At 42.7% G+C, this 16,888-nt stretch overlaps 1 protein-coding gene and 1 long non-coding RNA gene across 2 annotated transcripts in view; one reads left to right on the forward strand and one right to left on the reverse strand.

Moving 5' to 3' along the window:
* The window catches only part of LOC131498964 (zinc finger protein 256-like), a 259,197-nt gene extending 252,298 nt beyond the window's left edge, over nt 1–6,899 (forward strand). Inside the window, exon 3 of the mRNA XM_058706558.1 lies at nt 1,880–6,899. Coding sequence (XP_058562541.1) covers nt 1,880–4,197 — 2,318 coding nt within the window. The 3' untranslated portion in view covers nt 4,198–6,899. The remainder of the gene's footprint in view (nt 1–1,879) is intronic.
* Nucleotides 6,900–13,143: 6,244 nt separating this feature from the next.
* LOC131500163 (uncharacterized) overlaps nt 13,144–16,888 on the reverse strand; it is a 31,996-nt gene continuing 28,251 nt past the window's right edge. The window contains exon 2 of the long non-coding RNA XR_009256173.1: nt 13,144–13,361. This is a non-coding gene — a long non-coding RNA (uncharacterized LOC131500163). The remainder of the gene's footprint in view (nt 13,362–16,888) is intronic.

The following is a 16,888-nucleotide window of genomic DNA, read 5'->3' on the forward strand; positions in this document are numbered from 1 at the left end:
CATTGGGGATATTGGCCTGTACTTTTCTTCTCTTGTACTACCTTTGAGGTAATACTGGCCTCATAAAATGATTTTAGAAGTGTTCCTTCAGTTTTTTGGAAGACTTTAAGAAGGATGGCGTTGATTCTTTAAATATGTAGTGGAATTTCCAGTGATTCTGTCTGGTTCTGGGCTTTTCTTTGTTAGGAGATTTTTTTTTTTAAGTTTATTTATTTATTTTGAGACACACAGAAAGAGCAGGGGAGGGGCAGGGGCAGAGAAAGGGGGAGAGAGAGAATCCCAAGCAGGCTGTGTGCTGCCAGTGCAGAACCCAGTGTGGGGCTTGAACTCATGAAGTGTGAGATCATGACCTGATCCAAAATCAAGAGTTGGAAGCCTAACTGACTGATCACCGAGGCACCCCTGGGAGATTTTTTTTTTTAATGTTTATTTATTTTTGAGAGAGAGCAAGCGGGAGAGTGGCAGAGAGGGAGACTGAAAATCCCAAACAGGCTCTGTGCTGTCAACACAGAGTCCGATGCAGGGCTTGAGCCCACGAACCGTGAGATCATGACCTGAGCCAAAATTAAGAGTCAGAAGATTAACTGACTGAGCCACCCATGTCCCCTGTTGGAAGATTTTTTATTACTGATTGACTCTCCTTACCAGTTATGAGTCTGTTCAGATTTTCTATTTCTTCAGTATTTAGTATTGTCAGGTTGTATGTTTCTGTGAATTTATCTGTTTCTTCTAGGTTAGCCAATTTGTTGTCATGTAATTGTTCACAGTAGTCTCTTTTGTTTGATTATATTCCTGCAGTATCACTTGTGATGTTTCCACTTTCATTTCTGGTTTTGTGTCTTCTCACATTTTTCTTGGTCTAACTAATGGTTTGTCAAATTGTTTATCATCTCAAAAACCCAACTGTTAGCTTCATTGGTCTTTCTGTTTTTCTAGTTTCTGTTTCAATTATTTCTACTATAATTTTTATTCCTTCTTATAACTGATTTTCTTACATTCTATAAGTTTTAATGTATTGTGTTTCTATATTCATTTGTTTGAATATAGTTCTTGATTTCTTCTTTGACGCATTGTTCAGGATAATGTTGTTTAAGTTCCACATATTTGTGATATTTTCCAGCTTTCCTTCTATTAATGATTTCTAGTTTCATACCACATAGTTGAAAAAGATCCCTGGTATGTTATCGGTCTTCCTAAGTGTTAAGAATTTTTTTGTGATCTACATGTGAGAGAGTCCTAGACATGTTCCATGTGTACTTAACAAGAATGTACAGTTGGGGCACCCGGGTGGCTCAGTCGGTTGAGTGTCCAACTTCGGCTCAGGTCATGATCTCGCGGTTCGTGAGTTCATGCCCCACATCAGGCTCTGTGCTGACAGCTCAGAGCCTGGAGCCTGCTTCTGATTCTGTGTCTCCCTCTCTCTCTGCCCCATCCCCACTCATGCTGTGTCTTAAAAATAAATAAAAAAAACATTTAAAATTTAAAAAAAAGAAGAATGTACAGTTTATTGCTGCAGTTGGATGGCATCTTCTGTGTACGTCTGTTAGGTCTCTTTGGTATCAAGTGCAGTTCAAATCCAACATTTCCTTACAGATTTTCTGTCTGCATAGTCTGTTGATTGTTGATAATAGGATATTGAAGTCCCCTACTATTATAGCATTGCTATTTCTGCCTTCTGATCTGTATTTGCTTAATATATTTAAGTGCTTGGATATTGGGCACCTATATACTTGTAATTAATTATTCTATCCTCTTGATAAATTACTTTATCATTATACCAGACCTTGCTCTCTTTTGGTTTTTATTTGCATATTTGTAATTGGGTTGCCCTCTTCCAATAAAGTCAGCGTGTATTTCACTAGTGTTTCTTTGCGTTCAGGTTGCTGCTGTGGGGCAGAAGATGCGGAGGCACCCCTTGAACAGAGCATTTCTGTAGGTGTGTCACAGGCCAGCGTGCCCAAGGCAGCTCTGTCTTCCCGGAAGACCCATCCCTGTGAGATGTGTGGTCCGGTCTTGAGAGACGTTTTCCACTTGGCTGAGCACCAGGAGAAGCCAAGTAGCCAGAAACTATTCAAGTATGGGGCATGTGTGAAACAAATCTATTGCAGTGCAAACCTTCAAGAGCATGAGAAGCAGCACATGAGAGAAAAATCCTTCAGCAGCAGTGTGGACAGGGCCCCATTTGTGAAGAGCAGCAATTTCCATGATTCAGAAAAGCCCTTTACCTATAAGGAGGTTGAGAAGGACTTCCTGACCACCTCAGAACATCTCCAACAACAGGCAGCTCATACTGGAGAGAACAGAATCACCAAGTGTGGAATGACTTTTCAAAGCAAAGAAAGTCATTACACCTGGGAAGAATGCAGTAAAGCCTTTGGTCCCAAACACACACTTGTTCAAGACCAGGGTATCCACACTGGAAGACAGTGTTTTGTGTGCCCTGCATGTGGGAAAACATTCAGGTACAGATCTTCACTTGCTATTCACCAGAGAATCCACACTGGTGACAAGCTTCATGTGTGTAGTGACTGTGGTAAATCATTTACGGGAAGCTCAACCCTCAGTCAACATCGAAGAATTCATACTGGACCAAGGCAGTACAAGTGCAGCAAATGTGGGAAATCTTTTAGCCAAAAATTTGTCCTCCCTTATCCTCAGAGAAGTCACACTGGAGAAAATTGTTACATGTGTCGTGGCTGTGCTCAATCTGTTAGTCAGAGCTCCATCATTATTCGACAACGTACAATTCACACTGGAGAAATGAGTTATGAGTGCACTGAATGTGAGAAATCGTTTCGACGAAAATCCGATCTCATTGAACACTGGAGAGTACACACAGGAGAAAGGCCTTATGAATGTAGTGAATGTGGGAAATCTTTTACTTCTAGCTCTGCCCTCCGTTATCATCAGAGAATTCATACTGGAGAAAAACCTTATAAATGTAGTGAATGTGGAAAGTCTTTTACGTCTAGCTCTGGGCTCCGTTACCATCAGAGAATTCACACAGGAGAAAGGCCATATGAGTGTAATGATTGTGGGAAATCTTTTACCCAAATAAATCACCTCATTATACACCGAAGAGTTCACACAGGAGAAAGGCCTTACGAATGCAGTGAATGTGGGAAATCATTTAGCCACAAATCTTACCTCTCTCAACACCAGAGAGTTCACACGGGAGAAAGGCCTTATGAATGTAGTGAATGTGGAAAATCCTTTACCTCTGGCTCTGCCCTCTGTTATCATCAGAGAGTTCACACTGGAGAAAAACCTTATGAGTGTAGTGAATGTGGGAAATCTTTTACCAATGGACCGATACTTATTCGACACCGTAGAGTTCACACGGGAGAAAGGCCTTATGAGTGCAATGAATGTGGGAAATCCTTTACCCAAAGAAATCACCTCAATATACACCAGAGAGTTCACACAGGAGAAAGGCCTTACGAGTGCAAGGAATGTGGAAAATCCTTTACCTCTGGCTCTGCCCTCCGTTATCATCAAAAAGTTCACATTGGAGAAAGGCCTTACGAGTGCAAAGAATGTGAGAAGTCTTTTACCTCTGCCTCTGCTCTCCGTTGTCATCAGAGAGTTCACACAGGAGAAAGGCCTTTTGACTGCAGCGAATGTGGGAAATCTTTTAGGGATAGTTCCCAATTGAATCAACACCAGAGAGTTCACACTGGAGAAAAGCCTTACGAATGTAGTGACTGTGGGAGATCCTTTAGTCAGAACTCATATCTCTCTAAACATCGGAGAGTCCACACTGGAGAAAGGCCTTACGAGTGCAGTGAATGTGGGAAATCTTTTACTTCCGTCTCTGCCCTTGGTTATCATCAGAGAGTTCACACTGGAGAAAGGCCTTATGAGTGTAGTGAATGTGGGAAATCTTTTACCAATAGCTCCATACTGATTCGACATCGCAGGGTTCACACAGGAGAAAGGCCTCATGAGTGCAGTGAATGTGGAAAATCCTTTACCCAAAGAATTCACCTCATTATTCACCGGAGAGTTCACACAGGAGAAAGGCCTTTTGAGTGCAGTGAATGTGGGAAATCTTTTACCTCTCGTTCTACCCTCCATTATCATCAGAGAGTTCACACAGGAGAGAGGCCTTATGACTGCAATGAATGTGGGAAATCTTTTAGCCGAAAATCAAACCTTTCTCAGCACCAGAGGGTTCACACCGGAGAAAGGCCTTAGATGGGTAAGAAGCATACAGTTCCTTGTTTGGTGTAATGATACCAGAGGCAACTCTTTGTAAGGCACCATTTGCCTGAATTCAATCTGCATCTAAATGCCAATAGTAGAGAGGTTTCTCATAAGTTTCAGCTATGTGGCTGAAGCATGTGTGGCTATGTTGCAGTTTCTAAACTGCTGAGGGCTTTCTCCAGATACATTTCACTGCCAGTCTGTGGCCAAAGCTATTTACTCCTCCCCTGGCAAGTCTCTACATCATGCATCAGTCATCACCCCACTGTGCTCAGGGAAGCTGACCTCTGTTCTCATTGCTGGAGGAAATTAGGAGTAACCTGAGTCTCTGGGGGACCCACATTTCCTTCTTTTGACTAATTGGCATAGACCTGGCCAATGTTGTCCTAGAGAACATCAAATCAGTTCAGCTGGCAGCTTGCAGAGAAGGATGAGCATTTGCAGGGACATGGTCTCCAGAGACATTTGTGATTAATTTTTCCAGCTTCCAAAACACTCAAGAACTGCTAGCCCCTGTTGCTTTGGTTTGTGCAGTAACAAAGTCCGTGTTTAAGTCCTTTTCAATCTTGTGTGTTTTATCTACCATGTGTGGTGGTTTATAAACATTTTGCGATCTACAAACATGAAGTGGTGAACAGCTTTCATTGGGGAGGGTCTCAAATTTCTGTGCCTCAAGGGGACAGTATGGTGGCAGAAATGAGCTTACCAGTTTTTGCCAAATTTGCACTGCCCGTGACCTCCTAGGAAAGACTGCATAGAGATCACCCTGAGGAGGGGCAGGTGTGAGAACCTCAGGTGCTTCTGTGAGCAGCATGATATATTTTTTTTTTCCATCGTTCACAGGGGATAGCACAGGGGATGTCAGCACTGTTGAGGGACACCTCTTTCCCAGGTCCTGCAAAGAGCCATGTGTCCTGATATCCTGTGTTTTGTCATTGATTGTAAGGCCATAAGGTTCAGGGGAGACCAGAACTGCTATAGAAACACTGACTTAACAGGGAGTGGAGGAGACTGCAGCCAACTAGACAGAATGTGCCTCTTCTAAAAGTGTGCCCACATATACTCCTGCAGCAGAGGCTGTGCAGAGCTGGGGTGTGCGCAAGTCCATGGACCTCCGGGTGGATGGATCTGGTGTAGCTTACATCGTTGCCATTGGAAATAATTGAAAGGTTTTGTGGATTCCTGCAGCCTCTTAGTGATGTTCATCTCAAGACCACTGCTGCACAGGCAGGAAAACAGATCGAGAAAAGGGGGATCTGTAGTCCGGGGATGCGGCTCTTGTGACCCAGCCAGCAGTCCTCTTGACTCTCATGGAGAGTCCTTCGTTGATCGCTGTATTTGCTTTCACAGCAAAACTAGCCTTTGCGGGGTGAGAATGTGTGTTGAATGTAGGGTTGCAAAACCTATTTTCCAAAAAGAGTTGGACAAACAGATTTTTTATCTTGAATTATTTAAGAAAGGTTTATTAAGGTATAATTACATGTAATAAACTGTACATATTGGAAATGTAGTCTTTAGTAAGTTTTGACATACTTACAAACCTCAGAAAACATCGTGGTCTTATAGTGATCATATCGGTCATTGTATATTTACCTCATGTCCTTTATCTGCCTTCACAGCACTCCAAGTAACCATTGATTTACTTTCCATTAAAAAAAAAAAAAAAACCTCTATTTTCTATGATTTATATAGTGGGAATCAAAGTATTTTTTTTTTAAGTTTTTAAAATTTTATTTATTTTGAAAGAGAGCAAGGGAGGGAGAGAAACTCACGCAGGCGCTGCCCTGGCAGCGCAGAGCATGATGTAGGGCTTGAACTCACGAACCATGAGGTCATGACCTGAGCCAAAATCAAGTTGTATGCTTAACCAGCTGAGCCACCCAGGTGCCCCCCCCCTTTTTTCCTACTTTTGTGTTGCATAAATAATTGTAGATGCATCAATGATATATAAGTAGGTGATCTTTTTTTTTTTTTATTTGGCTGAGAAATATTCTGTTGAGTTATACCACTCTTAGTTTACCCATTAATTTGTTTACAGGCATTTGGGTATTTCTAATTTTTGCATATGGAAAATAAAGTTGGTATAAACATTCATGTGTAATTATTTATATGGATATGTGTTTCACTTATTTTTTGTCTGTAACTCAGAGTGGAAAGTCTGAGTCGTAGGGTAAATGTTTAACGTAAAGAATTTAGCATATTGTGATGTAAATGGTATACCTTTTTGTACTCTTACCAGCAGTGTATGAGAGTTCCATTTCCTCCACATCCTAGTGAATTGTTTGGTTTGGTCATTCTTAATTTTAATCCTTTTTATAAGTTTATAGTGCAGTCTCAGTGTTTTAACTGCATTTTCCTGAGGAGTCATGATGAGCATTTTTTTCTGATGTGTATTTGCTATCTATATTTTTGCTAAACTGTTCATATCTTCTGCCTATTCTATGAACTTTGGTTATTTTCCTTTTACAAAAGGATGTGAAACAACAGATGTATGTTGGAATTTCATTTTGTGACTTTTACTTTGTGGGATAATTATTTTTAATACTGAAAGTATATGTTCTCATTGTTTTCAGTTTTTTAACGCTATGCATAATGGACACACATAAACACTTTTAATCTACACTAATATATTCTCCTTCACTTTCTAAAGTCCAGACATTTAATAATACAATAAAGCCTTGCTTTGTAGTGTCCACCCATTTTCCTGGTCTGTCATTATGGAGGTTGGTAGGTTGGAGCAGGACTCTCAGGGCACCAGGTGGACTCAGGATGGAGAAGATGTTTTTTGAGTCCTAAAGCCCAACAGAGAGGATATAAGGCACTGATCAGGATCTCCAAGCCCTGGGTTTGAATCCCAGATCCCCAGGACACATTCCCATCTTCTGTGGGCCTCAGGTTCCTCTTGTGTAAAAGGCGTGTAAGGTGTAGGCTGCTCCTGAGCGTTTGGAGGTCATTTGCTGTCCAATGGCACCTGTGGCCTATCTAGGCCTGAGCAACTCCAACTTCTGCCTACAGTGGCACCCCTGGGCCAGGCAATGTTTCCCCAGTGCCCCAACAGCCCTCTATCCCTTGGTGTGTTTGAGAAAGAAATGGGGCCTTCCAGTACCTGCTAACCTGCCTGCAGGGGAAGTGGGGCTTCACCTGGGAATCTGGGCAACTCGTTATTGCTCCCGGAGTCTCAGCTCCCTGACTGACAGGGAGGCAGTGATGGTGCTTACCTTGGCCCCTGTGAGAATTACTAAGACTCGCACCCTGAGCATTTATCAGTGTCAGGACTCACAGGCTTGCATTGTGAGCATCTCTAATTATGGCAGCCTGAGGAGGTGAGAATGATTTTTGTATTTCCAGAGAAGTCCAGGGTTGGAAAGATGGAGTTGGTTCCTCAAGGTCATATAACAGACAAGTGTCGGATTTGAGAGACTGGATTCAAACCTGAACAACTAGCTCCAGCCCTGGGTGTGTGTAACCCCTGTACCACAGTTCATGAAGCCCTCAGCCCAGGGCAGGTGCATAGCAAGGACCAAGGAGGTGCTGTTGCTGCTGCTGTTCTCCTTGGAATGGTCATGACTGTTTTCCCACTTGTCCTCTGCCCCCACTGTCCTCATGGGGAGGCCATTTTCATCTCCAGTGGCTTTCCCCAGGGAGGGCTTTTCTCTCAGTCACAGTAGCATTATGTACACGACTGCATTAGCCTCCTCCTTGAGCCCAGCACAGAGCTCAAACCTTAAGACACCTTGGTGATTCATGGTTGGGTCTCTCTATCAGCAATGGAGTGATAAGCTCTGATCCCACTCACCAACCCGAAGGTCAATATGATGCCTTAGTTTGACTTTCAGGTGTTTATGACCTTCACTCTGGTGGGCTGGGCACAGCCCAGAGAATCTAGTACCTGGAGGTGACGCTGGAGACCTTTGGACTCCTGGTCTTGCTAGGTAAGGGCTCACCTCCTTAAGCATCATCTCTCTCCCTTGCTGCATCTCTGCTTTCCCCATAGGAGGAAATACTGAGCTCTGGAAAGAGCCAGGTCCCAATGCAGCCTCTGTCTCCCTAGCTGTGTGACCTTGACACACACACCTGGCCCAATGAAGGCCTGCCAGCAGCTGCTTCTGAGGGTCCGCCATCGGTTATCTTCTTGCTTCTCGGAGCCTGTAACACCGACATGGGACATGGAGAACAAAGTTGTACCAGCAGGCGAACACCAGGCCACTACGGCAGCAGGATGACAGCCAGGGGGTAAAGTTGGAGGTTATAAAACCGACAAATATTGGCCATCGCTTGCCTTAGGGTTTGGGAAATCAGAAGAGCACAAGGGAGACTGCAAGGGGTAGTGGAACAGGGATAGAAAGGTGGCAGAAGCCCCAGGCCCTCCCTGCCCTGCTGCTTCCTGCTGTGTGATAGCCTCTCATCTGCCCAGTGGAGGTTATAACCTATGCCCCGCCTACCTTACATGGCCATTATGAGAAAGAGGAGATAATGGCTGCCAAAGTACCAAACCGGTATTAGCTTTCATTTTTGCTACAATTTTTAAGATCTGGTGTCTGACCCAAAGGAGTTCACAAGAAGAGGAGGAAGGGGGGAGGGGAGAGAGGGAATGGCCAAACTGCTTTCCATCTTGGTTACAGGGTTCTACATCTCCACAACTAGTATTACTGAGAATTTGATGGAAAAGGAAAGAAGCCTCAGTTCTCGCTGCCACAGGAAAAAATTACAGGACAGCAAAATGAACGTAAAGCTGAGCAAAGTGTTACTAAAGTACACTCCAAGGGAGACAAAGCTCCCCCTCCCCCCAGGTGGCCTTCGGTTGGGGCTCTCCATCAGGACATCTAAGGTCCGTCCTCCTGTTGCGCATGCCTAGCTTCCTGCCAAACAGTAGCCTATGAATTTCAGTTTCTTTAGATGCTCACCAACACTTGCTGTAATCGATCTTTTTAGTGTTAGCCATTCTGATATTTGTCTCTTGGATCTCCTTACAAAAATGTGGAGCACGGCACCTGGTAGGCTTCTTTGTCTTTAAGAAGCAACATTTCCTCAACTAGAAACACTTGTCCTATGCCAGAGGATATGGAGGCCATGGACAGGGTCCTGTGGGAAAGAGTTGTGCAGCAGATCTGGGCTGTGGTGGGAGCAGTCCTGTCCACTGGGCCACAAAATTGAGCAGACCACCTGGTAGGAAACATGCAGTGTGGAGTTTGAGTAAGAGTCCAAGCCAGAAAATCACAAGACAGTCCCCCAGGGCTCTGGAGGAAGCCTATGTGTCTGTAGTACAGACTTCTACATCATTTTGACACCATTCCTGTTGAGTCATTGTCTCCAAATAAGAACTCAACAGTGAATAGGGTGTATTAAATATCTGTGCATCCAGAACAACCCACTATGAGGAGAGTTCTCTTGGACCAACCAAATTATAAAGTCCAAGGACTCTGGTGTATTTAATTAGAAGGTAGAAATGTGCAGTCAGGATTGAGCCAAATCAGATCTAGAGAACACAACTGGGCTTCATGAGAACCCACCAATGTGGCAATAGCTCACTATAATGGCTGTACTGGGCGTTAAGGGCTTGAGCTTGGGTTCTGCTTGGCTCATTTTGGTTTATGGTTGCAAGTAAAATCAATGGTACCTGCATCACAGCCATATTCAAGGTGTCCCTGAAAGATAATGAAGAAGCAACATTTTACCTATGCTTTGGTCTGGCCATCCACTTTGTGTGGAACAATTATTATCCCAAGCCGATAACATATGTAGATTCCAGGTAGTAGCCAGTGATCTGCCCTGGTGAAGAAGGAAGAGTGAAGAAGATTGGAAACCAGGGGGTCTGTAGTAGAGACATGTAGATGTACTTACGGAAATGTGGACACAGTAGGGAGATTTCTGTCTGGCTTACTAAAATTTACCAACCAATTCAAACAACAATCACATCAATTGTCTTATACTCCAGGCAAGCTCCTGGTCCTGGGACATTGTACTGGCTATTTCTTCTCCATGGAACATCTTCCCCAAGTATCCAAATCTCTCCTTTCCCTCCTTTAATTGTGTGGTCAAATAACTCCCTATGAGAACAACCCTGACCCCTCTATTTCCTATCGAAATCCTCCTGAATCCACATCCTTGCCATTACTTGGTAATGTTCTTATTTCATATTTCCACAGCACCTGCCACCTTATAACTTAGCATAATATAGAATAGTCTCTTCACTACTTATTGGTCACTCCCCTCAATAATTTTGAATGCAGGCTACGGTAGGACACATTTCTTTCTTTACTGATGTGTAACATATCTAGACCAGTCTCTGAACCAGATAAGATGTTGAGTGAACGTTTTTGAAACAATGAAACAGCACAAGGCTATATAGCTTTCCTTCCACTTTTCCATGTATTTCTATTCTCACTTGATTATTTCCTTCCCTCTGAGTGTAATTTTCCTCGGAGTTCTCAAGAGTGAGAAAAAAATAAACAACACGCTTTTTAGAAAGAAGAATTTCCTGGTAGCCAAGTTTCCAGTGTAGCCATGGGTTCAACTTAATTCTTTTACACCTGAGAACTCAATGTTCTGTGCTTACTGCCTGAAGGTTCTGCACTCTTGTCCAGTGTCAGTGGTACTGGGGGTATGCGTGGGGGGTGCACACTAAGAAAGTCTCTGACACCATCTGGGTGTCCTACAATTGAAATCGGTTCTGACCCTATCTACCTGGAGATAGTGGGGATCCCACAGGTTGAGGGCTCAGTCCTACAAGACTGCTGCCCCTCCCCCACTTCAGAAACCAGTGGCAAGCCCATGTTGTCACATGTCCTTCTCACCTACCTGTGTTCCATCTTGCTGTGAGCCCCTTTCGAGGCATTAATGTAATTTTGGATTTCCCTCATTACATAACTCATTTGTTCAATCCTTTGAAAATTACAAAGATGCAGAAGTAGAGGGCTTTACACCAGGTGATACATCTGCATTCATTGTTAAGCCTCAGTTTTGCCAGAGAGGTGAAAAGGTGACTATCACCAGAAAATTATAATGGTTTAGAAGGTTTGCATCAGGAACCAGGGACAGATATATATTATTTCAGATGTGAATGAGAAATGGTAGTATTAGAGGAAGTCATCAAGAAGTCACCATCGGTTGAGTGAAGAGATGGGCCTGGGCAGTCAGAGGCTCCAAACCCCTCCGCTATCCTGGGAATGTCCACTCTGCTTGCCTTCCCTGCACTAGAAGCTGCCCGAGGACACAGCCTTGCGATACTAAGTGTTGTTGATACCATCCGGATGGTATATGCAGCTGAACCCAGTGAAGTTTTCTATATACATTTTAAGATTCCGGCGGGCAGATGCAGAGATCTGTTTATCTTGCAGTCACCCAAGGTAAACCTCACACATAAGTTTCCTTGCTTAATTCTGCCACCTAGCAATCTGGAGCGGTCTGCCTCTGTCTTCTGTGTACAAGGGCCAGTTTCAGATGATACCCAGGAAGCTTCCCAAATTATGAACTAACAGGTAGAAACAAGAAATGTACTGGATGGGGGCGCCTGGGTGGCGCAGTCGGTTAAGCGTCCGACTTCAGCCAGGTCACGATCTCGCGGTCCGGTCCGTGAGTTTGAGCCCCGCGTCAGGCTCTGGGCTGATGGCTCAGAGCCTGGAGCCTGTTTCCGATTCTGTGTCTCCCTCTCTCTCTGCCCCTCCCCCGTTCATGCTCTGTCTCTCTCTGTCCCAAAAATAAATAAAAAACGTTGAAGAAAAAAAAAAGAAATGTACTGGATGGGAGAGTGAAACTATAATTGTTTTAACGTGTACAACATTTAAAGAGATATTTTAAAAAGAGACTCAAAGAGACTGAATAGTACTGATGGGGAGAATATCTGTTAAGAGATATGTTTAAACAACTTGTCTTTGCCAACTCCTTGGGGCTTCTCTCTAAAGCGTTCCTTCAGACAAGGGCAGCGTTGGAAGGAAATATTTTCTAGGTGACATTGGACATAAACTTGTCCTTTATTTTCACAGAGGGGCAGAAGGATCTGTCTCAGCACTACATCCTTTCAAGTGGCTTCCAGATCAGTAAGCTTTGCCCCAGTGTTCTGAGATGGGTGGAGCTAAGGAATGATGTCTCCAAAGTGCCTTGGATTCTGCTCTTTCCTCTGGTGGGCCTGTAACTCCTGCTAAATTCCTCTCCTGCTATAAGTAGACTGGACCAAGAAAGAGGAAAAACAACTGCAGAAAAATATTCATAGATACTGTCTTTCAGACATTCCAGAAAGATGGACCATCCCAGTACACACATTCATGTTGTTCTTCGTTAATGTTATGTGTCCTAACCTCATGGTTGGCCATGTGGCTCCATGATCTTTGACCTACACAGGCACAGGAAGCAAGGCCGTCGAATTCACAGCAACAGCCTTTCCCCCAGACCTTCCCACGAGGCTAGAGCCCTCAGCACAATTCTTGTTCTGGTGAATGTTTCCTTTTACTCCGCCTTCTATTTTATATTTTCACATACCCGATTATGGGATTATGAAGCCACACCTCTGATGAATGCCTCTGCATGGGTGTCTTCAGGGTCCCTGACAGTCATCCCTTCAGGCTCTTTGGCAGTGAAACCCAGGTCTCTGTTTTGTTTTGCCCACTGGGAAAAACCCCAAATGTTTCAAATGCAGTTTCTGGGCTAGAAGTCCTCTCTAAAACATCTGATCATTTATTTAGTCAATTTTATGTATTTGTAGGCTCTCATTGTATACCATTTAATCTTCCAGGACATTTTGATTCAAATTGAGTAACAATGATAATAACTCTGCTTTGGATTGCTTATAGTGTATGGAAAACAGGAACGCTATTGATTATTTTTAAAGAATTTTCTAAAATTGAATACTGTTAATCACTAGAGATATTCAGGAAATTTTATGATAGTATAATATAGGGAATTGTCACCTTAAATAGGGAGGTAAACTGGAACAAGCTTGAATTACCAGAAATTTATTTTATTTAGGAATGACAGAGAAATTGCAATTCAGCACATATAATGTAGAAAGATACAGGCAAGTCCAATGGGGGTTTCAAGCAGGCTGTATTTAGGGTTTGCAGTGCAAAGATAGAGGAGTCAAGCCCAAGTCCAAGCAGGAAGTTCATTGTCTTGAGGATGGAGATTCTTGGGGGATGTTCATTGGTCAGGTGACAAGTCTTCTGTAAATCAAATGTTTACAGCAAATCAGTCTCTCAGTTTTTTGTTTTTTTAATAATTTTTTTGAATGTTTATTTGTTTTTGAGAGAGAGAAAGAGAGAGACAGAGCATGAGCATGAGCAGGGGAAGGGCAGAGAGAGGAGATACAGAATCCAAAGCAGGCTCCAGGCTCTGAGCTGTCAGCACGGAGCCTGATGTGGGGCTTGAACTTGCGAACCGTGAGATCATGACCTGAGCCCAAGTCAGATGCTTAACTGACTGAGTTACCCAGGAGCCCCGGGTTTGTTTGTTTGTTTAATATTTTAATGTTTATTTATTTATTTATTTTGAGGGAGAGAGAGAGAGAAAGCACAAGTGGTGTACAGGCAGAGAGAAGGAAACACAGAATCCCAAGCAGGCTCCTCACCATCAGTGCAGAGCCTGATGTGGGGATTGAACTCATGAATCATGAGATCACAACCTGAGATGAGATCAAGTGTCAGATACTTAACTGATTGCACCCCCCAGGAGCCCCAGTCTCTCAGTTCTTAAGTTCCACTCTTCTGAGAGTCTGTGTGCGAGAGTCTCCATTTCATATTTTCTGGTTCCATTTTAAATTGAGATCCTTTCACAGAATGTTCAGGATTTAGGAGTTTAGGGTAGAAAAACACTTCTGATTTGAAATTTATGCAGACACCTATATATAGATATATTTAAATTTACAAAGCATAGTGGGGGCAAATGTTTTAATCAGAGAGAAGGAAAGCCAGAAGTACTCTAAGTTGGAGAGATGCATGTGGAATTTAAAAAACTGAAGAAAGATCATTGCCTCTGTGGAAAAATGTATGATGGAGACAGGGGCAAGAAAAGAAGCCCAGAAAGTAGGTGAAGGGTTTTCATGCCAGGTATCTGAGGACACCGCAAAGACCAAAATGTTCAGAACTTTTCTTAGGCCAGACGATGTGTTTGTGAGGGTTTAATCAGGCTGCATAAATAATCAGCGTTGCTTATGATACAAAATGATGAAATTTGAAGTGGGGTTCATGAGAAACCCATCCTTCAGAGAGCAAAATTAATTTATGTATTCAGACTTGAGGTGCTCTTCCAGCTGTTGAGCCGCTTCAGAGAGGCTTGACAGGGCTTGTGAATGTCTGCCAGCATGGGCTGGACAAATTTGAGGCCAGCATAAAGGAATATAAGGATCAACAAGCAAGCAGAAATGAATCCACATTCTAGTCTCTTATGCACTGTTGTTGCTTGAGTTGTTAATGTTAGCCATTCTGACAGGTGGGAGGTGGTATCTCATTGTGATTTTGATTTGTATTCCCCTGATGATGAGTGATGTTGAGCATTTTTTAATGTACCTGTCAGTCACCTGGATGTCTTCTTTGGAGAAGTGTCTATTCATGTCTTTTGCCCATTTCTTCACTGGGTTATTTGTTTTTTGGGTGTTGAGTTTGATAAGTTCTTTATAGATTTTGGATACTAACCCTTTATCTGATATGTCGTTTGCACATATTTTCTTCCATTCTGTCGGTTGCCTTTTAGTTTTGCTGATGGTTTCCTTTGCTGTGCAGAAGCTGTTTATATTGATGAGGTCTCAGTAGTTCATTTTTGCTTTTGTTTTCCTTGCTTCTGGAGACATGTTGAGTAAAAAGTTGCTGCAGCCAAGGTCAAAGAGGTTTTTGCCTGCTTTCTCCTCAAGGATTTTGATGGCTTCCTGTCTTACATTTAGGTTTTTATCCATTTTGAGTTTATCGTTGTATATGGTGTAAGAAAGTGGTCCAGGTTCATTTTTCTGCATGTCACTGTCCAGTTTTCTCAGCACCACTTGCTGAAGAGACTGTTTTTATTCCATTGGATATTCTTTCCTGCTTTGTCAAAGATTAGTTAGCCATACGTTTGTGGGTCCATTTCTGGGTTCTCTATTCTGTTCCATTGATCTGAGTGTCTGTTCTTGTGCCAGTACCATACTGTCTTGATTATTACAGCTTTGTAATACATCTTGAAGTCTGGGATTATGATGCCTCCAGCTTTGGTTTTCTTTTTCAAGATTGCTTTGGCTATTCGGGGTCTTTTCTGGTTCCATACCAATTTTAGGATTGCTTGTTATAGCTCTGTGAAGAATGCTGGTATTATTTTGATAGGGATTGCTACCTACCTGTGTTCTTTGAAGAATGTAAATTGCATGAGTATTTGTCTTTCCAGTGTTCTAATGTTTCTTTTTTTTAACCTTTTAAAAAATGTTTATTTTTGAGACAGAGAGAGAGCAAGCAACTGGGGGAAGGGCAGAGAGAGAGTGGGGGACAGAAGATCTGAAGCGGGCTCTGCACTAACAGCAGAGAGCCCAAAGTGAGGCTTGAACTTGCAAATGGTGAGATCATGACCTAAGCCAAAATCAAGAGTCTGATGCTTAACCAACTGAGCCACCCATGCATCCCCTAATGTTTCCATTCACATTACAAAAGTGCCTAAGTGCCTGCAACTGGGTATTTGCTCAGTGCACAGCAGTAGAGCTGTGAATAAACAGGACACCTCAGTTTCTTGTCCATTTTTAGCAATTTGGCTACTATAAATGTTCACTTCCACTCTTCCCTCCAAGGTGGTATTGCTTAATATTTTCAAGAAAAATAGCTCTGCTAAAAATTCTCTAACATCTTAACTTTCTTCAACATCCCCTGGTATTTTCCCAGAGCTATTTCTAACACTATCTCTAAACTGCAAAAACATTATTACTGGGGCACCTGGCTGGCTCAGTCAGAAGAGCATGTGACTCTTGATCTCAGGGCTGTGAGTTTGAGCCCCAAGTTGTATATGGAGATTACTTAAAAGAGAACCTTAAAAAAAAAAAAAAAAAAGAACAAAAACATTATTACTAATTTTCTGAATTTGCATTTCCAAACTGCTCTTCTGAAATAATCTCAGTTCCCCATGCACAACTGTACCTGCAAGCACTGGAAAATCATAGTCACTTACCAGTCAGGACATGACATCATGGGGGTCAATTACACCCTTTATCTGGAGGTTCAGATACTCTGCATCAGACATTCTGCAACTGTTAAAGTTGTAGCCACTGACCCAAACTAAAATAGCACTAAGGTTGGTCTCTGTTTGAGGTAGATGTCACTTTGCGAAATAGAATTGAGTGTATCTTAGAACACTGAGTAAGAATACTAGATAGTTAAAAATGGGCAGGACACAATCACTGACCCTACAGGCAAGGAACAAATATTCTGTGGAAACCAGAGGCAGAGATCCTGTTTGTTCTGGCCTAACATCTCTCTTTATTCCCAGTCACGGCCCTGTGTAAAGTTTTTTCCCTTGCTCTTAGTCAATCATAATAGAACTCACAAAGCGATGACAAAAACATCAGCTACATTCATTTGAAGAGGAGTAACATACTGCCTTCAGCTATGCGTGGATTATTTTATGTCTGAATGTTTGTATGGAATGATAGGACCATTTAGATCACTGGATTTGGGAACATCTCATTTCTGGGAAGAGGCTGGCAATCACGGAGTATGAAATTATGCCTGTTCATCGCAGTTCA

Source organism: Neofelis nebulosa, chromosome 17 (genome assembly GCF_028018385.1).
Source record: "Neofelis nebulosa isolate mNeoNeb1 chromosome 17, mNeoNeb1.pri, whole genome shotgun sequence".
Lineage (NCBI taxonomy): Eukaryota > Metazoa > Chordata > Mammalia > Carnivora > Felidae > Neofelis > Neofelis nebulosa.